The sequence below is a fragment of the Sturnus vulgaris genome, chromosome 7, assembly GCF_052056855.1.
Source record: "Sturnus vulgaris isolate bStuVul1 chromosome 7, bStuVul1.hap1, whole genome shotgun sequence".
In the NCBI taxonomy this organism is placed as follows: Eukaryota; Metazoa; Chordata; class Aves; order Passeriformes; family Sturnidae; genus Sturnus; species Sturnus vulgaris.
In genome coordinates this window covers 8,062,262-8,084,105 of record NC_142249.1, presented here as the reverse complement: position 1 = coordinate 8,084,105, position 21,844 = coordinate 8,062,262, and the positions used below count along the sequence as shown (strand labels likewise).

Below are 21,844 nucleotides of genomic sequence, written 5' to 3'. Positions count from 1 at the left end.
CCACATGTGAAGCCAGGTTGCATAGGAATGTGTGTTAATGTTTGTGATCTCGTGGGGATGCCAGCATTTGCTGTTCTGAAAGGATTTTCAGGAATTTTACTGTTTAAATAAAGAAGTACAAGGTCCTCTAATGTAGGTCATGTAGACTTGGGGCTAAAAAAATTAAACTTATGGACTTGATAGCCTTATTGCAGGCATAGGAATATTCACTATTATCAGTAGTTTTTCCTGCAAAGCACAGAAAATATTTTTAAAGCTGTTTTGTGTAATTATCAACCTGAAAAAAAATTCCAGAAATGAAATACAGAGACAGGAGAATTTCATATTGAAGTAGAAAAGTATGCTCATTCATGTCAATAAGCACTTTGCATTGCTCTGCCTCATTTTGCAGGACTCACTCTCAGGGATGCAAGGCTCTCACACAGCTGTCAGGTAAGGTCCTAATGTATCCAGTTCCCAACCAGCTGGGTAAGGTTTTTATTACAACACATGTTTTTAAAATATGTATTGTTTTACACTGCTAGGGAAAACTCAAGCCTGAGGCTTTGCTATGACTAAAATTGAAGAGCTAAGAAGAGGAGTAAAAACAGTTCTGTCTCTAATTCCCCCGTGGATGAGCAAGCTTCCCTTTGCTTGCCTTCATGGCTATTTTGCAAGCCTGGATGCAGGTGCAGGGTCATGGGCAGCCTGACTGATGGTTCCTAAGGCTGTCACATGCACATGTATGTGAACATTTCTGCCTCCCTTTGAGGCCCAAATTTACTTCTAGGAGTGCAGGGAACGAGGTTTTGGTCCTTGAAATTAGCCCTTGTGGAGGTGGGCAAATAAAAGGTACCTTTACTCCACTGGCCATATCACAGCTCCTTGTTTGCTTGGCATGTGCCTTTGCTGGAACCAGGACAGTAGCAGCTGAGTTAAAGGGATCAAGGTTTCATCTGCAGTCATAAAACTAAAAACTGCAGCAAAGCCTTTCTAGGCTTAGGACCCTGTGTTTGTGAGTCTGTATCCATGGTTGCTTTCACAGCTTGTTCACATTTTTGGTCTGGTTTCTGAGCATTGGCTTGTGGTAGGTGTGTTTCTACTCACAGGTTTGATTTAGGGGCAGAAACTGGAATAATAAATGCATGATCGAGCAGTTGCTCATACATTTAGAACTGGAAAGAATTTATTCAGCTAATAAATGTCAGCTTGTTTTCTCAGTGCCACCTGGTCTAGTGGAAGGTGTCCCCGTCCATGGCAGGGCGCTGGAACTACATGGTCTTTAAGGTCCTTTCCAACACAAACTGTTCTGTGATTCTATGATTATATCTAGGCGCATTTTTTCAGATAAAGTCAGAACTCCCTTTATTGTGCCACTGTTTTGCGAGGTATCTTAAATAGTATCTGGCCTCTTCAAATTTGTTTTTTTAACCTGAAAAGAGAGCATCCCCAGCTGCTCACCCGAATCTCCCTCGTTTTTAAGCCTCTTAACATTATTACTCTCTTCTAAAACTGCTCACCCATCGCTCTGTGCTTTTCGTGTGTACCTCTTGCTTAAGCACTTGCACAAAAATAAGTTAAAAAAAAAGGTCTTTCCTGAAACTATATGAATGTATCTCCGAGCGATTGGCCTGAAATCAGTAAGGTTTTCACTTCGGGGAGAACTTAAGGCGAGGACGAGGCAAATTTCTCTCTCCCGTCCTTCCCAGCAAGAGCTCCTCCGCCGGCCTCGCGCAGGGCTCTCCTTTGTTCGGGGCCGGGCTGCGGGACGGGCGGAGAGAGGCGGGACCCGCGGGGGCAGCGCGGAGGGGCCGGGCAGGGCCGGGCCGAGCCGAGCCGGGCGGAGCCGCCCCCGCGCCGCGCTCTGCCCGCTCGGCCCCTGCTCACCGTCGGGGCGGGCGGCATGTGGCGGGCCCTGCCGCTGCCGGTGCCCGTGCTGGCCCTGGCCGGGCTGCTGCTGCTGCTGGGGCGGCCGCCGCCGGGGCAGGGGGCGGCCTGCGAGCCCGTGCGCATCCCGCTCTGCAAGCCGCTGCCCTGGAACATGACCAAGATGCCGAACCACCTGCACCACAGCACGCAGGCCAACGCCGTGCTGGCCATGGAGCAGTTCGAGGGGCTGCTGGGCACCAACTGCAGCCCCGACCTGCTCTTCTTCCTGTGCGCCATGTACGCGCCCATCTGCACCATCGACTTCCAGCACGAGCCCATCAAGCCCTGCAAGTCCGTGTGCGAGCGCGCCCGCGCCGGCTGCGAGCCCGTGCTGGTCCGCTACAGCCACGCCTGGCCCGACAGCCTGGCCTGCGACGAGCTGCCCGTGTACGACCGCGGCGTGTGCATCTCCCCGGAGGCCATCGTCACCGCCGAGGGCGCGGGTGAGTGCGCGGGGACCGGCCCCGGCGCGGGGACAGGGACAATGGGGGCGGGCGGGGAGGGCAGCACGGCCGGCCCCGCAGCCCTGCCTCCCCTCCCGCAGCCCTCGGCTTCTCTCTGCTCTGCCCTCCGCTCTCCTGCTGTCTTTTCTCTGCCTGTAGCGGCCGCGTCGCTGCCGCTGGAAAAGTTTTGCTGTTGGGCACGGAGTGTGTGTGACAAGTGACAGCCCCGCCGCCGTTCTGTGAGCGTGGGAGCTGCAGCCCTCGTTCCACGCGAACGGGAAGCGTTTCCACTCCGCTCTGCCGTGATCCATCGGCAGAGGATGGAGAGCCACCCAAGTGAGGGGCAGCCCCCAGGCTGCCGGCTCCCCTTCCCCCTCCCGGTTCATCTCTGCTCCTCTCCAGCCGCTCCCTCCCACAGCAGGTTGCTCCCCTCCCACTCCACGGACCGGGGAAAGATCTGTGCCCGCAGGAGCCCCAGGCAGGAGCTGGGGGACCGGGATGTCCCCACCCGCTTCCTGTGCCGGTGGTGGCACATGCACACCTGGAGGGGAGAAAACATGCTCATTTGAGAGGTTACAGGTTTCAGCACAGGTTTGCCAGCAGATCCCTGGGCTCTAGAATTATACCAGGTGAGGAGAGTAGTGAAGTGCAGCCTTCCGTTGTGTTTGGTTCCCAACATCCCTGAAGAGAGCCAAATGCTGCCTGCTGCACCCATGTCAACTCTAGTACAGCCCTGGTGGTGGCTGTGACCCCTGTGGCCTCACAGGGGCTCTTGGAGCTGCTCAGCTTTCTCACTGCATCCTGTTTCTCCAGCTGAGCTCCCTGTGATCCCACAGGATGGCTGCTGCTGGCTGCCTGCCTTCCAGCAGTCCTGTCAGAGGCAGGAGCATCTCTGCACAGTTAGGTGAGGACTGCTGAGTGTTCAGGCCACCACCGAGCTACAAACCTGCTGTGGCTCAGGGATCCTGCTCTTGTCACAGCTGCCTTTGGGCTGGAGGAGTTGGCAGGACACTGCTCCAAAGTGCTAAACTGAGCAGCACAGAAATACTGAATACAGGGAGCTATTGAACAGGCAATTAAAGCAAGCTCGTGGGTGCTTATCACGAGTGAGCTATGACCTTTTACAAAGTGACTACAGTTCCTGTGTGTTTTCATGAAAGCATTTGCTGCGAGTGGAACCAGGCTGCCATTTTCTTCGATGCAAAGTTTCAGTGCTGGTGGCTCTGCCAGACTGCTCCATCAGAGGAGTTGCAGAGCAGAGCTGGGGTGGGAGAGCAGAGCAGAGGGGTCAGAGCAGAGCAGCACCCGTGCACCCCACAAGCTTGTGCTGCTGCCTGTCTCCTTCAGTGCCTACAGCTGCAGTGCTGGGTTATGGGAGCTCACTGCCGGGCAGTGGATCTCATCTCTCTGTCCTCCCCCAGCAGTGGCCTGGGAATGAAAGGGGAATTTTTCATGCTGTGCTCAGCACAGTGTTTTACTGTGCTTCTGTCCCACTACCAAATGCTTTATGTATCCCACTGCCAGTAATGCCAAACGCTGTAATTCCTGTTTTCTTCTCCTAACAAAATATCACGCTTCAGTTTCCTGACCGTGCTCCCCAGCTCAGCCTGCCCAGGTAAGCTGCTCTCTCCATCTCCATTTATTTACAGGCCAGACAAACCCTACTCCATCCCTGACTCTATTCTCTTACCCTCTGCACCTCTTGAAACCTCCATACCATGGTATCTCCAGTCATTACTGCTATTTCTAACTTCTCACTGCTTCCTTCTTGCTGTTTCCTTCTTTTTCCCCAGCCCATGAATGCAACCATCTATTTTTGCCATCAGCTGCTTCTCTCTGAGGGCTGCAGTCCTGCTGGGGTAGTTTTGGGGAGATGTGGTTTTGAACACCAAGCACCTTTCTCTGCAGCATTGAGGTGCTTTCAAAACCACCTTAAAAATGGCTGCAGCATGAGCAAGGTTTGGCAGGTCTGCAGCGATTTGAAAGCAATCACATTCAAATCTGGAGGGAGGAAGCTTGGCTGAAATCGCCCCCGAGTTACCTATTTCTGAGGACCTCAGCAGTACAATAACCTCTTTGAGGGATTCCAGGGCCAGATCCATGAAAACTCTCTTTCAGTGAATGAGAACCTGATGACATTCTCATTTCTGGGCTGAATATTTTGAACTGGTGCATTATGCACCAGACTGAAAGAATCCTTCTTGAGGGAATAAAACTGTTCTTTTAGAAAGCAGAGGGAAGGATTCCTGTTCTAGGGAGAGGTAAGGTGAACACTTTAAAATCCAATTCTCCAAATAAAAAATTGCACCTCAGTAAAAGACACGAATAACCAACTGCCTGATGAGAGTAGTGTGCAGAATACCTGCTCTTATTTGCTTTCATTTATCTCCTAAGCATTCTTGCCCCTTCTGCTATCTGTAAACTACATCTAATAGAGCAGGCAGAAACATAATCCATTGTTTCATGGCTTTCTGTTGTAGAAGGGGCTTTTTCTATTCTTCAGAAGTGAAAACTTGTTTTTGCTTTCATTCTTTTGCTACCTGTAACAGGGCTCTACTGTTTCCTTTCCTCTTGAGGTTTCTGCATTATTGCTGGTGAACATTAGAATGTTTGTCTTATCCCTTCCATAAGGGAGCAGCCTTAAGGATGATGTAGTCAGTGTTTGTCCTTGTCAGAGCAGGGGCTGGGTCCACAAGCCCAATTTCCACCAGTTATATTCCCTGCATCCCAGTAGCCTGTGACTGTTGCAAATATGGAGGAACTATGGTTGGTAAGATCTGTGATAAATCTCACTAAGAAGTTCACTTTCAGCTGTTGAGGTAAAGTCTATCCCAGGTGTGGAATCTAGGACCTTCTTCCATTTGAGTTCAGGTGGTGAGAAATCTGGGCACTCCCAGCACCAAGGGGCTGCTGACAGGGTGAAGGGGGTGAAGCAGCTGCTGCAATGTCTGTGATGGAGAAAGCTGACAACAATGCTGTGGTTTGGACTCAGTTAGAGGAATAGCACACCCCCCGGGCTTGTGCTGGTCTCCATAACCTGAGTGGGAGTCCTGATGGGGAGGTCTTAAGTTCCTCAAGGTACAGAGATTGGCTTAAAAGAAGTGTAATGTAGGAAAGTGGATGTTTCTCCATTTTTCATTCTCTTTGGGAAACCTCCGGATTCCTTTGCAGCCAGAAAACAGAGGGATGCTGCAGGCATGGTGTGGGTGTCCTGGAGGTGAGTGTGGTGCTGAATATTTTGCCTTTTTGTGGAGGATCCAACAAATCATCATCCAGGATGGAGGATGAAAGAGCATCTTGGCAATACATTAACACCCCAGGTGTCAGATGTCAGATTAGTGCATGCTAATGTTTGAAGTCTCCTATGGCATTTATCCCACATCCCTGTCCTGTGCTTTTTAGAGGTGAAAGTGGTTCTGCTTGCAGACATTGGTACAAGCTGTCTTACATCTCTGGGAGTTCATATATTTCAGTCTTCACCTGCATATACTTATTCTTCCTTCAGTCTATCAGATGATCTGCTTCTCTCATTCAGGACCCTGTCAAACCTTCTAGGGTCTGTGAAGCAGGAGGAACTGCTGAGAGACAAAATTGCCTCAAATCTAGAATTTCAGAGGCAGGACCTGTCTTTTTTGCAGGTAATAAGTGGCCAGTGTTGGCGTTGGGATGCTGACTAAAAAGGCATCTTCCACATATATCCTAGCAGAATGTTTATGTCTCAAGTGAAATGTTTATTCCTGTTTTGAAGAGGGAACTAGCAACAAAACCAGAGCAGTGTGATGGGTACTGTGCATGTTGGAAGATAGATTTGTCAGGCAGGTTGTCTCACCATATCTTATTTACATAAGAATATAGCTTGAAGGCATGTTGGCCTGTTAATAAGATGTTGGAGAAAAGGGAAGCCACATCACAAGGTATCAACCATGTGTAGTTAACACCCAAACTATCATAAGATGTCTAAGGAGAACTTTGAAATCTTTTTTTTAAAACAACACCATCTCTTAAACATTAAAGAAAATTACAGATTATTCACATGATGGACACCTATTTTCCTAAATATATGTGAAGCCATGATTTCTCCATGTTGCCCAAGTCCTCCTTGTCTGCTTGGATGAGTTCTTAGTAACCCATTATGTTAATTTGGCATTGCAGGCTTAAAAGACAAGTGAACAAGCCATTTCTCATGCTTATTTCTTATATATTATTAACTTAATTTCCAAAACAGTGGTTTCCAAGCTCCAGATCAAATTTGTTCTGACTCAGTCTTTGCCTAGATCTACTTAGAGCAGTTGATGTACTTGATGGTGCTCGGGGAGTGTTACAGACTCTGTTGAGGATGAGCAGTCTTGCCCAGGTTATTTTTTATAAAGTTGGGATTTGTTTAGGTCTTTGCTGAAAAAAACTTGGGAGCAGCCTCATTTCTCGGTTAAATAACAAAAGTTATTGCAAGCTTCAAGCCTGAAACAGGACAGGAGAAGTTAATAAGTGAATTTAAATTATAGTAATGAAGATACCCCTAATGGTATCAGGTGCTCACTAGAGTTCAGCTGCCTTTGTAGGCTGAGATTTTACCGTCTAAGCATTTAGTCAATACCTGGGCCATTAAATGTCATCAAAACCTGGTGGGATTTGTTATGAGGAATTTGTTATTTGGAGCAGCCATGTTGCTGGCTGCTCTACAACTTGGAGTTTGAGTTCTTTGTATTAAATATTAACTAGCATCAATTTTCCTAACACTTGGATTTTCCTTGCATGTTTTTACAACCAACTTAGCAAAGATCCTCGCTGTGTTAGGAGCTGAAGTAAATGACAATGAATTCATGCACTGTGGAAGGGTTCCCTCATGAATGGGGCTCACAGATATCTCAGTCTCAAGAAGGTACCCAAGCAGCAGCCACTGGCTGTGGTTTAGTTCTTTGGAGCACGGTGCCTGGAGTGGCTTCAGTAATAGCTATGTTCTTTAACCATAATGACAACCAGGATTGTATTACTTTTGGCCTTCCTCTGCCTTTTAACATTTTTATTTATTTAAACAGCGGTATAGGAAAGATGTTTGCTCAAAAGTAGGTATTACCAAGTTGTTTCTCTTTTTCAAACCTCTCCTCCAAATCTGTGATTGCAGACATTGTCATTTTGCACACTTACTGTGTAAGTGGCTTTTATTTAGATCTCAGTGTTTTGTTTTGGTTTTTTTAATATAGAATCCCTCTGAAAAGCAATTAATTAAGATGACATATTGGAAAAAAGAGTTTGGATTTTTTTTGTCCCTTGCTCCTAAACAAAATTGAATAGGGAACTTTTGGGTTGGACCTCTTGATAGTATTCCCCTCTTTGGCAATCCTGCTAATCATCACTGACAGGTATTTATTTCAGAAAGATTCCTTTGCATAGACAGAACCTGGCAGAGGGTTTGCCCATGAAGAGAAATGGAGCAATAGGATGTCAGTTGTCAGGGTTTTTTTAAATAGCTTTTTTTCCCCCTCCGTCTGCATGACACCTAGAGGTCTCAGCAGTCCTGAGCATCTCCTGGTCGGGAGAGGCCCCTGTCCATCAGGCTGCTGGGGAGAGGGATTTCACAGGGGCTGGGTGGGTGCTCACACCCACCTAAGATGGGTGGCCTGGACCCTCTTGCAGTCTCCTGTCTGGTAGGTAAGCAGGGACCAGACTGTACGAGCTTACCTGGGGACAGGGTCAGAGAAATGAGGAGGCTTTCCTGGCAGATGTCATCCAGTGGCAGAGATCTCCAGTCTTTTCCATAAACCCATGCTCCTGTCCCTCTGGAGGAACCAGCCAGCCCTGAGTAGACATGAGTGCACTGGAAAGGATAAGCATCGAGGCAAGGTCAGAACTTGCCTGGCCCAAGCCCTCCCAAGTCTGGAGATGAGCCATGAACTGATGTGTGGGTGCCTGTTCATCCCTCCTCTGCACATCCATGGACACCACGTCCTGACCACAGGGCTGCACTGCTGCCTTTGTGCAGGCACAGAAACAGGAGGCACTTCCACTGATGGCTGCTTTGCACAGAGTCTGAATTACTCTGGCTCAATTACTTTGGCTGCACTCACAGCTGCTTTGTTGGGTATTACTGGGTTGGGGTAGGACAGGTGACCTGGCAGGGCAGAATTAGGAGATGTGTTGTGATTTGGTTAAAAATAAGATGTGTCCTAGGAGTGTATGGGAATATCTGGCCTAGAGCAGGTTAGTTCCATGCTTGTTGGCAGGACCAGATTTATGCTGGCTGTATAAAGTGTTGGTGTGAGCTCAAAGGACATTTCCTCAGCCAGCACCCATGAGCATCACAGTCCACATGGGCCAGGGAAGGCTGTGACCCCTTTACTGGGCCCTGGTTTATTTTGAGTTGTAATTTCAGTGTGCATTGGGCTAGGTTTGCTCAAGCACCGTGATGCCACATCTGCTTGGGTTCAGCCTTGGTTTAGGTAGGGACAGAGCACTTCAGGGCTTCTTTTTCCTTCTATGGATGGAAGATGGTAAACATTCAATCTGATAATTCTCTTCTCCATGGTGAAGATTTTTTTCTGTCCCCAGTAACAATTTTGATGGAATGGGGAATGTGCTTTGAAGGTATGAACAAACTATCCCTGAAATAACTGTTTTGGTAGGAATTTTAGCTTGCTGGGCCACATAAAAACCCAGAGAAGTTGGCTTGGTCATATGCAGATGGCCTCCAAGAAAACCTGAGAATGTGGCCAAGGCAAGTGAGTGGGAGGAGCAGTGGATCTGGAGAGGGGTTGGGATGCCCAGAGTGGTGAAACATCAGTCCTGGGTACACAGAGAAGCCTTTATGGCTACCTCTCTCTGGCTGGTGGCTGGAGGGTTTTTTTGTCTGTAGTTGCAGCAGATGGGAGGATTATCAGCCCATAGACCTGAGTGCTCTCTATGCTTTCACCATATCAGAAGGAATTGTAGATTTAAAGCTATAGCTTGGCTGAATGAGCAAGATAATTGGCCCAGGAGAGGAAGAATGAGAAGTGTGGTTATCCTTTTGTTTGCCATTTGCAAGAGAGAAGCCATTTCAATTCCTCTTTCATCACATCCTGGAATACTAGAATGCATTTGATACAATATAAAATGCATTCTTAATGCATTGATAATAACTCAGGTGAATAATCAAAATCAAACATGTAAGTAAAAACCAGCTGGTATAGTTTGACTTGTTATAAGAGAGCATGGTGAAGATTCAGAGGTTCTTCTATGGAAGCACTTGATTGCAAAGATCAGAGTGGCTCCATAAAAATGTTGGGTTTTTTGTGTAAACTAAGATCCTGTGGGAGTTTGGAACTTTCTTTGCAAGGAAATGGATGTGATGTTTTATTAGCAACAAGATACTGAATATAAAAGAGCATCTATTCAATCTTTCTATGCTATTTCCTATACCCTTTGCTCTTTATGTTGATTAGAACAATTATTCCTGAAGTCTCAATTTTTTTTAAAGTTAATTATTATGTGATGGAGTTAGTTGTTTTTCAGTTTTACTCTTGCCCTGACTGTGATTTAGTTGCATCCTCATTTAAGTAAATGAAGTTTCATGTTGCTTAAGTAGTATAAGTATTCATTAAGTGGAGATTTTACTTTATTTTTTTTAAGGATGGCAAAATTAGAAGGTTAGCTAAGTAATATTACTTTTCTTGTAAGCAGGTATTTACAGGATTTGTGATTAAATAATGATCCCGGTCCTTAAAATTTAATCCACACATCTAAAGTGATCATAAATATGAGTATCATGAGTGTCCTGGGCTGTTTTACAGCAAATGCTGGAAGCTCAGGCTGCAGGAGAGGAGCTTTTTTTGCATTTGTTCTGCATTGTAAAAGCAGTGGCCTTGCCCCCATGATTATGTAAGAATCCAAGAAAGATGATTGCAGGATTCCAGATTCCAGAATTGGAAGAGCAGCATAAATGACTAAGTGTGCAAAATTACAGACTGGCTTTTTCTTTGAAAGCTCATTTGTTTTTCCATTTTATGTGCCATTCTAATAAAGTGTCCTGCCTCTCTCCCAATTCTTGTTCTTCCTGCATTTATTTTGTCCTTAGCTCATTCAGGGTTATATGCATTAACATACTTGTTTTTCATGATGAAATATATGTATAAACCCATTAAATTGTGTGATTTAGTAAGTAGGTTTGAAATTATGAATTTTACTAATGTGGGACACACTCCACTTACAAATGTGTCTGAAAGCAGTTCTTTGGGCATAGTGCCTTTTTAAACTTCTGTTCCTTATCTGTCCTTCAGAGTAATCAGTATGTTTTTAAACTGAGGGGAAGGTCTGAAACATTTATTTTGGCATTTACTTCCACAGTATGATTATGGTTGGTTGATTTGATTTCCTCAGTAACCAAAAAAAAATCCCCAAAAGTAATTTCTCCTTCATCATCTAATTAAATGCAAACACTACACATGTTTTCTGTAGGTGATCAAAATTCATGCCATAAATGTCAACCCTTGTCTGAAACCTGCCAGCCTGTAGCAATGGAAATGGGATATTTAGTCTGCTTCAGCATTTAACATGATATGCTGGATTAATGTGAAATTTGGGTAAGACATTGTGTCAACTTTAGTGGACTGACCTCTAGAATATTACAAACTGTTTATTAGTAAAGTTATTAAGTTTCCATGTACTAAATGTTAGAGAAAATGTTGTAATATATGTGTAGTGAAATAATCCAATATTAAAAATACTAACATTTCTTTACATATTTTACATATCCATGCCAGATTTCCCTATGGATTCTAATAATGGCAACTGCAGAGGTGCTGGCATTGGTAAGTACATTTTTATAAAGCTGTATAATAAGCTGTGGACTTTCAAATCCTTTAAATATTTAATTAAGAGGGCTACTAAGCAATAAATACTTAAATACTTAGTCTTGACTGAGAATGCTGTAGATTGTGCTCTTGCATTCCATGGGCAGGTTGGATTTGGGGCTGGTCAGCCTCAAAATGTCCATCAAAGCAAAAGGGCTGTGCTGATCTTATTAAAAGTTTTGTCTTGAGCAGGGAGAGTAATCATTACATTGATTTTTTTTTCCCTGGGCAAAACCAGCGAAGATAATGCTTCATTCCGACCTTAAAGTTTTCAAATTAAATTCAGTACTCTTTGTAGATAATGGCAATACTCACATTAGCCTGAGGAGGTTGGGGATAGCACCTTCTGAGGCTGGTTTTATCCCAACAAGTCTCCTGTTGCTTTTTATTTCTGTTTTGGTTTTGCTGGAACTGTATCAAACTGAATCAAACCCCTTGAGCATTACCACTGCTTGCCAATGCAAAGCAGCAAAGCCTAGGATGGTATATAATAATTATGGAATAATAATTACAGGAATGTGAATCTTTTGCTCAAGCAAGCCAATGAGTGTAGATTTCCTTGGATTTTGTTATGATTCCATCCAAAATTCTCCTCTTAGGTCTTTGTCAAGAAGTTGAGACTTGGAAGCCTAGCATTGACCTCTGTGTCTTTCCTTCTGCAGAGGTGCTGATGAGCTGCAGTGAGCACTGATGTTCACTTCCAGAATATAAACACCAAAGCATGGTTGTTGAACCTCTCATTAGATACCTGTATATATAATTTCAGCAGTAAGCTCTGTGACCAAATTGCAAAAAGGTATTAATAATGCCCAGTTTATAATACAGTTTAAAAAACCCATAAAAGCAAGCCCCTTAACAACCTTTACTTTAAATTGTCTTGAGCATGAGACCACGTCTGGAAGACTTGCTAAAGATATTTGTTACTAATGTTAGTGACTTCGTTGTTTGAAGCTATTTTCAGTTGTGTGGCATTGAGAAATTAGGGATTTCATGCTCAGTGTGGACTCTACAAAGAGCATACAAGCTTCCCTTTGAGTGTGAAAGCAAAGCTGTGTGCTCTCGGTGTCACTTTATATCAAAACTATGGAGCATATTTTTATATTCATAGGCATGTAGAAGGCCTGCAATTCCAGTGACTGACCCTGCAGTGGAAGAGGAAATTTCAGTCATTTTGTTGCATATTGTTGTGATGCTTTTCAATGGTGAAAGCAAAACCAGACCTAAAAAAATCCCATAGGTTCTTTTTTTAAGATCCCACACCTAAAAGAATTCCGTAGGAAGTAGGATAATGATGCACAGAAAAATTGCTGATGCAATATCTGCTGCTATCACTGCCTTCTACTGTACATACATGATTTCTTGTTCAATGTGCTACATCTGTGTGAACTGACAAACACAATTGGGCCACCTAAAAGCCCATGTTTCAAAATGGCTTTATTTTTACGTTCAGTTAAGTAAATCTGTGGTTTTGCCATTGTAAATAGAGACTTTTTGTTTGTTTTGCAAGTAGCAAACTGATGTATTTTTTAAAAAAATCCCATTCTCAGCTTTGTGGTTTCTGCATCTTACTGCTTGTGCTGCTGTGCATGGTCACAGGGAACAGAACTCATGGGTTATCCCTATTTGAGCCACTTCTTTTTCCATGGCAGTGTCTGCAGGCAAAGCCTTCCCTCCAATTCTGCACGGGGCTTTTTTGGGACACCATTTTACCTCTGTGGGAGTGAACTACATTGTTTTCTGCTTCATCCCATCCTCCTCAAGTGTCTTAGAAAATTTTCTAGAGTGTTTTTTTTTGTCCTTTGTTTATCTGGGAAGTGTTTGCCAGTTTTGAGTGCTTGTACAGGTCAGTATTACAGCCAGGTTTTTGATCATGGCACATATATTTAAGAGGACACACGTATTTCTTGGTAGCAATCCATGGGGAAAACCATTCTCCCATGTAGTCTATGTCTTTTGGCATTTACAGAGTGAAGTTTTCAGACAGAGATTTTGATCAGTTGATAGTCCCTTATTTACTTGAAAAGAAATTTTAATAGCTAGCTGTGATCTCAGTGAAAGCCAGTGGGAACCTCAGCTGCCTGTCTCTGCTTGGGACACACCACTGTGGTGGTCTCAGAGCTTTTCTGGTAATTCTGGCAGCTCCTGAGGAGGCTGTCAGGTAGGATGGGATTTTCTCTCAGCATCAGGCTATGCAGTACATTTTTATAGCCACCTTTTCTGGGTGTTCCTGCTCCCTGGGGCAAGGTCAACATTTGCCTTCCTTTGAAAATCACTGTACCAGGAATTGGTTCTGGCTCTGACTTTAGAACTGACCTTGGCAAATGACTTTTGTGTTAGTTTCTGTATCTCTGAATTGTAATTAGGAGTAATGCAGCATTTTGTACAGTTCTTTTAAATGTAAATTTAAAATGTTGTTGGACTTGAGTGCTGAGGTGCCTGTGTGAGCAAGGGTCACAGGAGCAGATCTTTTATGCTCTGTTTCAAGGCAGCTTATAAAGGGAGCTGTGATTTGGCCTACAGTATCCATGAGCTCACAAAGGCAGAAGGGAAGCCAAAAATCACTTCCCTTCTCTGCTTTTGTTATTTTAACACAAATGCCTAGAAATGTTAAAGTCTGTAGGACTCTATATATAGATTCTTCAGGATGTATTTGAAATTCAAGAAAATAATATACTTTTCTTTTGAAATGTTTTCTCTCTCCTGTATATTTTTTTGTATTTTCAACTACAAAAATTCTTCCAATGGAAAATAAATAATGATTTGAGAAGTTGGTAACCATATGATTCCATCTCCCTTTAAATTTTTTTAATATGCAGTAATCTTATATAGCAAATAAAAGTTCTATTTCAGACTCTTCATGTTGAATTTAACTAAATCACTAGCTTATAGGCATTGATATTTAGAGTGATGGTGTATAGAAATAAGCTGCATTAAATCTGCTTCCATTTGTGCCAAATCAAATGTCAAAATAGATGGCCATGCATGTGTAATACTGGGATCTGCTGTGTGAAATTACTCCACCAAGCCATGCTTAGACACTAGTGTAAAATAAGTAAATATTTGCAGTAGAACAGCCAGCCCTGAAATGCCAGTGGTGTTAATGAATACCACTCTGGGTCTGGAGTTCCAGCATTAGCATACCCTAGGCACTAATGAAAATGTTTTTACCTCTGTCACAGTTCCCAGCTGTCTGGCATCTGCACCTCTGGGAATGCTGCTCTGACAGTGCTCATTTGTGTTGTTTTTTGAAGGCTATCCCTCTGCCCACAGGGGCTAAGAATTTCTCTATTTTCATTAAACTTGGGCTTCTGGGTCATATTAAAACTGTGTAAAATTTACACAACTCCTAGTGGTGAATTGGATGGACCTCTCAGCAACCTGATTTAGTTGAGGATGTCCCTGGATGGCCTTTAAAGGTCCCTTCCAATGCCAACTATCCTGTGAATGCCTGCTGGCCAGAATATCCCAGTTTGCTAAACTAACCTGAGATACACAATATTTAAAAAAATGGTCAATCATGCACTGCCATAGTATTTTCTTTCTGTGTCTCTGTTATGGTTTGCATGATAAAAGGAACAGAAAGGAGGGAATTCCTTAAGTCTAGTACACAAGAGAGAACAGCATTGCAAGGATGGAATTACAGCACCTGTGAGCACAGAATTGAAACCTTGAATTGGCTTAAAATGATGATGTTGTCACTTCAGACTCAAAGCCTGTGTGTCTTTGTTGTTGTGGTTTGTTTTTTTTTTTTTATTTCAGTATGTCAGGTTTTCTCCTGAAAAACATTTAAGTCCCACATCTCCCAGCAGAACAGACCAGAAATGCCCTGTGTTTTCACTGAAATTTTTGTCAGGTGTGAGCTGAAGGTTTTGGGAAGATTTGTCACTGAATACATGCTCTTTTCTCTCTAAACAAAACTTTCTGTTTCTGCAGACCGCTGCAAGTGCAAGCCTGTAAAAGCCACGCAGAAGACTTACCTACGCAACAACTACAACTACGGTGAGAACAGCTGCATGGCCAGCTCCCAGATGTTGTTTTAAGGCTGCAGGAGGGGGAAAGTTTTCATTTAAAGAGCCTAAAAAGTTCACAGTTACTGATGGTAACCCAGTATGACTTATTACAGGACAAAGGTGTCGTCTGAAACATTTCCAAATTAGAAGGATGAAGGGGATTAGCTTAATGTGTTAGTACAAGGGTATCTTTGTTGAGTTGGTTCAGTTTTGGTGCAGGCATTTGGGGTTCATGTACTTCTCTAGAGTGAACAGCCATGCAACAAAAATGACATTGTGTCCTGCTGTGCCTGAACTGCTCCTGTGAGTTCCAATATACTCAGATTTTGTAGAAGGGGATGTTTTTAGTGGCTTTCATGCCCACTAGCTCTCCATGAGATCTGACAGGTTCTTTTCCTTCTGGTCTATCAAAGCCAGCAATGAGCATCTTGCCAGCTGTGTTATGCTGTCAATAACACCTGCAAAAATGCACATGTCCTGCTCTTTGGGCATATCACAGCTCCAGGCTCATGTTTTTCTTCAGACTCTTTGTTTCAAGCAAATTAGGCCAATGAAGCCACTGAATACATATCACAGGAACTGAACACTTGGCCCTTCCTTATTGCAAAAGCCAGGCCTTGATCAGTTACATAGTTTTAAATCATAAACATAAGTCAACCAACCACCATACACCATGATGTGAACATGTAATAGTTGTATAATTTGTTTTTCTACCCGTAATTCAACTGAGTCACTTTCCCACAGTCCTTTTCTGCTTAGCTGAAGTAGCAGCCTGAGCCATGATTTTACAAAGGTAACAAGGCCCTTATTTCATAAAGCTTTACTTATATGCAGCACTTCCTTTTTCCCATTAATCAGGTGAAGAGCCTTAGGTTCAGTGAATTTTAAGGCTTTATTTAAATGGTGGCGATTGTATCATGTTTATTGGGATTACACATATATAAAACTAGAGTCAGACAATCTTCTTTTAAAAATAGTTGCTGTTAAAAGCTATAAAATTATCATTGTATTCAAACACTTTTTTGGTCACTAGTCAGTTTTTTGTTGTTTTGATGGATTTGTTTATAAAAAAATTAGAGTGACTCATCTCTAGTCAGAAACCACATATGGCAGAGTCATTGAGCATGCTCCTGTCCATTTTCTCAAGCTTTTGAAATTAAATATTTCAAAAAGGCATTTGAAGTATCTCCATGCTAAAGCAATATTTTATTTTGAGATCTTAAAAGGTTTTGAGAAAGGGGATCATTTAGGGTAGATTGTGCATACTAGATGCACAAGTTAGTGTTTGTTGGCAACTGTATTTAATGTATCTGCAATACGTGCTGGTTAACAGTTGTTATGGGCCATGCATGTGAAGTGAGGAAATGTGTAAGTCCATGGTTTTCTTTCTTCTATATTACCTTTTTCATATAGGAGACATTTGGAATTTGGGGTACCTCCTATTTGTGGTGTGGAAAGGGATTCTTGTTTGCAGGCTGTGAGTGATGTGCCATTCTCTAGAGCATGACCTCTGGGTTGGCTTTGCATTTGCATGTGGTGTCAGTTCACTGGTCACCAAGAGAGAATGAAAAGCTTTGCCTTTGAAAGGCAACCTTTCCTCCTGTGCAACTTAAGGCAAAAAGAAAGGGCAAGAGAGGAAACAATTGGAGAGGTCATTGGGTCAAGATCAGGAGCATTTGAAGTTCATGAAGAGCAGAGCAGATTAGTGCTGGGTCACTGGAGAGAATAGAAAAGGTAAGGGCCTATCATCCAGCAGAAGTAGTGATATGAGAAGTTTTAATGCTCATTCACTTTTTCTGTAAGGTTCAGAGTGATAAAGTTTGCTCATCTGTACTGCAGGTGGTCAAAGAGGGAACAGCCACAGCTCAAGGGAGAGCATACAAGAAATAGATTTAATATATTTAATATGGAAAGGGTGAAGAAGAAAGGAAGGAAGGAAGTCAAAGGCCAACTTAAACAGGATGTAAATTGAACTGGTGCATAACTCCTGCTCCTGGCCATATTATTGAGAGACAGATGGAGCTACCTGGACCTCCTTGGTGGAGGGTGAAGTACTGAAGGGACCAGATGGAGGCAGAGACATTGCAGCAGTTCAGAGAGGTCACCAAGAACAGCTTGGGAGTGACCTCCATTATCTGCTGCTTCTAACAAGGCTCTTTTTGACTTTTCCCCAGTCATTCGGGCTAAAGTGAAGGAGGTGAAGACTAAATGTCACGATGTCACTGCAGTAGTGGAAGTAAAGGAGATCCTGAAATCTTCCCTAGTGAACATTCCAAAGGACACTGTAAACCTTCACACGAATTCTGGCTGCCTGTGCCCACTGCTCAGTGCCAATGAAGAATACATCATCATGGGCTACGAGGACAAGGAGCGCTCCAGGTGACCCTTCCTGTGGTATCCTTGCAAACAGCAACATCTGTTTTCACTGTTCCTCTGTCACGAGGCTGAGTGTCAGAGCCAAAAGGAAGGAAAACTTGGTGTGGGTGTCTGTACATGTCCTTCATGGTACTCAGGGAGGGCAGGGCTCTCTGCAGGCACAGAGGTCTCAGTGTTGTGTGTGTTGGGTTGCGTGGCCTCTTGATGGAGTAACTGGTTGTCTCTGTTGTGTAGGTTACTCTTGGTGGAAGGCTCCATAGCTGAGAAGTGGAAGGAACGTCTTGGTAAAAAAATAAAGGTAAGAAAATACCTCACCAGAAGTCAAATGTTGTGGGTGCCATAAAACATCTACCTATCTTTTCAAAATAAGGGAAGAAAATGCCAGTTTCTTCTTCTTAATTAGTATCACTTACTAAAAACTAACCTTCTGTATTACTTAGAATTGGATGCTGAGTAAATTAAAGGGATACATTGAATTTCCCCAAAGTATCCCAGTGTAGCAGCAGTCAAAACCTCTGTCTCAAAAAAGCAAATAGTAGGAGTTTTTTAAATCTGTAGGCAAGCTGTGCATTCCACAACACATGCCTGCTTAGTTGAGGTTGTGATATGAAATAAAAAAACCCAAACAGACCAGAGGGTTTTACAAATGTTTTTCAGACTAAGTCAAGATTATACTTTTAAGATTTAATATTCTTTAAATAGAGTTCTGCTCTCACCAAATTTTGTGGATTAGAAACTATTTTAAATTCATCTTCCTGGCTCGGCTGAGGGAGGAACCTGATAGGGAAGTCATGCCATGGCATAGTGGAAGCCATGAGCTCAAACACAAGTCATGCATTATGGAATCATGGAATGGTTTGGGTTGGAAGGAACCTCAAAGCCCATCTTGTCCCACCCCCTCCATGGGCAGGGACACCTTCCACTGTCCCAGGTTGCTCCAAGACCTGTCCAGCCTGGCCTTGAACACTTCCAGGGGTGGGGCAGCCACAGCTTCTCTGGGCAAACTTTGCCAGGGCATCACCACCCTCACAGCCAAGAATTTCTTCATCTATTTTATCTAATCTAATCTAATTTTAATCTAATCTCTGTCACTTTAAAGCCATTACCTCTTGTCATTACACATCAGCAATGGAGAGAAGGAGACATCCAAGAAAATCAGAAGCCAATTTTATTGAGTATAGAAGAGGTTTATATTAGGTTTTATTTGTATGACACTTATATAGGATTCTATGGTTACACATTCTTTATGTCATTACATCACTTGGTAATATTATCTTAAAGTTTAAAACATTATCTACAAAAGCTTCCCAACATGTTTCTTGGTCACTTCTTGCCCAGGGAGCATTTATCTGTGTCTGTCTCTCCCACAGTTTCTGCTCCATCAGGCCTAAGATATCAGGTCCCTTTATCAGTTCCATTGTACTCTCTGTTTTATTCCCTATAATTACATGCTCTTGTAAAAAGTCCTTCTCCATCTCTCTTGTTAGGCCCTTTAGGTACTGGAAGGTACTCTGTGATCTCCCTGGACCCTTCTCCAGGCTGAGCAACCCCAACTCTCCATATGAAAATATATTCTGTTTTTTTTTCTTACTTAAATGTTTTCTAATGCCTTCCAAGTTCTGGAAGGATTACCTTTTTATGTTTCCATGTGCTGCAAAGTATCAGTGGTTTGGACATTGTTAGGAGTGTCACTTTACACAGAATATTCTTATTTTGACACAATTTCTCAGCCATTCATTTGCCATAATTGTTGTGCCTGTGCAAACCAGTCTTCTCTTACACTCAGCACTTTCTTCATGAGTGTAAGGGTCACTGGCAGGAAAACACTGTTGTGTTTATAAAAGCAAGATTATCTTTGCACATTTCTCACATCAGTGGAGATTACAGGAGTGAAAAGATACAGAGAGGGATCTTGTTTCGAGTTATTGTTTGATTTGGCAGAATCCTAGGAAATCCAGTGCTGCAGAGAAAATATCACATTGCTGCCATGGGCTGACTTCTGCTCACTCTCAGTTCTTGGGTGGTAACCTCACTTGTTGGAATTTTTTTGGGGAACACAGATACTTTCTCATTTACTTCCTTGTTGTCTGTAACCTGCTGCCTCTGCCCTTGCACCTGCCCTGGGGGTGTTGAGGACCCAGCCACGTCACCACCCACTTATCATCATCATCTTCATTCCCAAGAGCATCAACAGTTGTACCAGCTATATTTATTATGTCTTTGCTTTTTTTTTTTTGTTTTTTAACTGTGATGTCTGTTGCCTGCAAAAATAAGAGGAAATAAATAATAATAGTTTTTTTAAGTTAACAAAAATCCCTTGATTGTTTTTTCATCTTGCTTCCCCTAGACTGCATGAGCAGCTTCATTTAAATGTTATTATTTTGAAGGTGAGTCCCCCTTGTGCTGAAGCCATTATGCCTTGTATCAAACCTTTCATAGCCCTACAAGAAAGCCAGGAAATTGAGTTAAAGTTTAGTTTAGAAGTCATTTAAATAGGGAAACCTTTTCCCAACAGGCTCTCATTGCACTGTTGAGCCCAGTGCAGGGTGACAATGGTGGAAACAGCAATTGGCTTTTCTGCTTTTGCTGCTGGTTGTGAACACGTGGTTCTGTAACCTCCCTGTCAGGTTGTTTTCTGTAAAGAGCTGAGCAGCTCTCAGTTGCTATAAAGTTGTTGATTGCAAAGGCACATCAGTCTCAAAAGGCACAGAGTCACAAGCATTAAAGTCCATGCTAAAGTTTTGGTTTAGAGTCCTAAATAGCAGTAAAGTCCAAGTCAGAGGCAGAAGCTGCTCCTGTCAAGGTGATTCTTCTGATGATGGCAGTGAGGAGAGAAGAAAAGTGAGGGAGCAGGAGCAAGAGCAAAAGCAAATCTCTCCCCAGTGCATAGATTCTTACACACAAATTACCCAACAAGCTAAAAACACTAACTCGAACCATTTCTTTCTAACCTATTAGTTAACGCCAGCTTATGCATAAACTATGCATTTGTTCTATCTGAAAAATGTAAGCAATATTCTTACTGTAGTTTTATGATGTATAAAACTATGTTCCTCTATGGAAGCTTATTTTCAACACTGGTGTCTAGGACTATGTTTTTTGGCCTTCTACATTGGTATCTGAGCTATCTGAAACCTCCATGCTCTAAAGCACTTAATTCTTGCTTACTTGCTTGCTTGTTCTGAAACTTAAACTTTACACCTCTGCTTTATGTGTGAGTGGCTTAACATCCCTCAATCCATCCAGAGGCTCTGACTCAATCCCTGCACTCCCTATTGGAAGAGTTCACTGTGTTTTACCGGGTAACTTGTCTGCCTTTCCCCCTGCAGCGCTGGGACCAGAAGCTGCGGCACGTGGGCAAGGGGAAGGGCGAGGCCGGCGAGGCGGCGGCGAGGGCTGGCGGTGCCCGGCAGGTGCGCACCTAGAGCTGCCACCTGTCACCTGTCACCTGTCGCCTGCCGCCTGCCACCTGCCACCTGTCGCCTGCCGCCTGCCACCTGCCACCTGTCACCTGCCGCCTGCCACCTGCACGGGGACACGCAGGGGACTGGCCACCGAGACTTCACTGCTGGAGCAGCCGAGGAGAAATTGCACTATTGCACGTTATATTCTATTGTTTACTACCAGATCGTGTTTTAGCTTTTGTTAGTTTTTTGTTCTCCCTCTTGGGTTTCCGCCTTTTTTCTTTTTTGGATATGTGCAAGTTCTGGAAATGTATTTTTTTTTTTTTTTTCTGTTACTAAGAACTGTAGAAAACTGCCCTTATGAGATGAAGATTACCATTTTATCTCCTGAATCTTCTTTGGGAGAAAATTCTGATGCAAGCAGGAACGAAATCTGGCAAAGATCATTGCTTAAAGTCATGACTCACGCTGGCTTTCCCTGTTCACTCTTTCTTGGTCACTGTTTGCTCTGTTTTGGGTAGGTTGTTATCTGGGTTTAACTGTATCATTTTTTATTCTGAAATATAATTCTGAAATACATAAACATTTTTTGTTAAGAGAATTTTTTGAGTCACTACACTTTTATTCTTACAGATAAACAACTTGTATAAGGCAGAGTCTAACTTGAAATATTTCCTGCAACAAACACAGTGTTCATGTACACAGGGAACCTGGGTTTTCCAGTGCTTTGGACCTTGAAGGAAAGATTGTCTAGTTCTGTAACCTATAATTTATAACATGCTTCTTCTCTTATAATGGCAGTTTTTTCCCCCCCTTTTCTCAGCTGAGTTATAGGAGTAGACAGCCTCACCAGGCCTGCTTCTCAGTACAGGTCTGCA

At 43.3% G+C, this 21,844-nt stretch overlaps 1 protein-coding gene across 1 annotated transcript; it reads left to right on the top strand.

Moving 5' to 3' along the window:
• The first annotated feature begins 1,867 nt into the window (after nt 1–1,867).
• On the top strand, nt 1,868–21,009 carry FRZB (frizzled related protein). The gene is made up of 6 exons (XM_014892497.2): nt 1,868–2,351; nt 11,087–11,134; nt 15,110–15,175; nt 17,361–17,565; nt 17,797–17,860; nt 20,892–21,009. The coding sequence occupies exons 1-6, from the start codon at nt 1,883–1,885 to the stop codon at nt 20,985–20,987; spliced, it is 948 nt and encodes a 315-aa protein (XP_014747983.1). The 5' UTR covers nt 1,868–1,882; the 3' UTR covers nt 20,988–21,009.
• The last annotated feature ends 835 nt before the right edge of the window (nt 21,010–21,844 follow it).

Excerpts from the sequence above, each read along its gene's own strand:
- FRZB (XM_014892497.2), top strand. The coding sequence starts at position 1,883 with ATGTGGCGGGCCCTGCCGCTGCCGGTGCCCGTGCTGGCCCTGGCCGGG. Across the intron at positions 11,135-15,109 it reads CTGCAGAGGTGCTGGCATTG|ACCGCTGCAAGTGCAAGCCT; the intron begins GTAAGTACATTT and ends CTGTTTCTGCAG. Across the intron at positions 17,566-17,796 it reads GAGGACAAGGAGCGCTCCAG|GTTACTCTTGGTGGAAGGCT; the intron begins GTGACCCTTCCT and ends TCTGTTGTGTAG.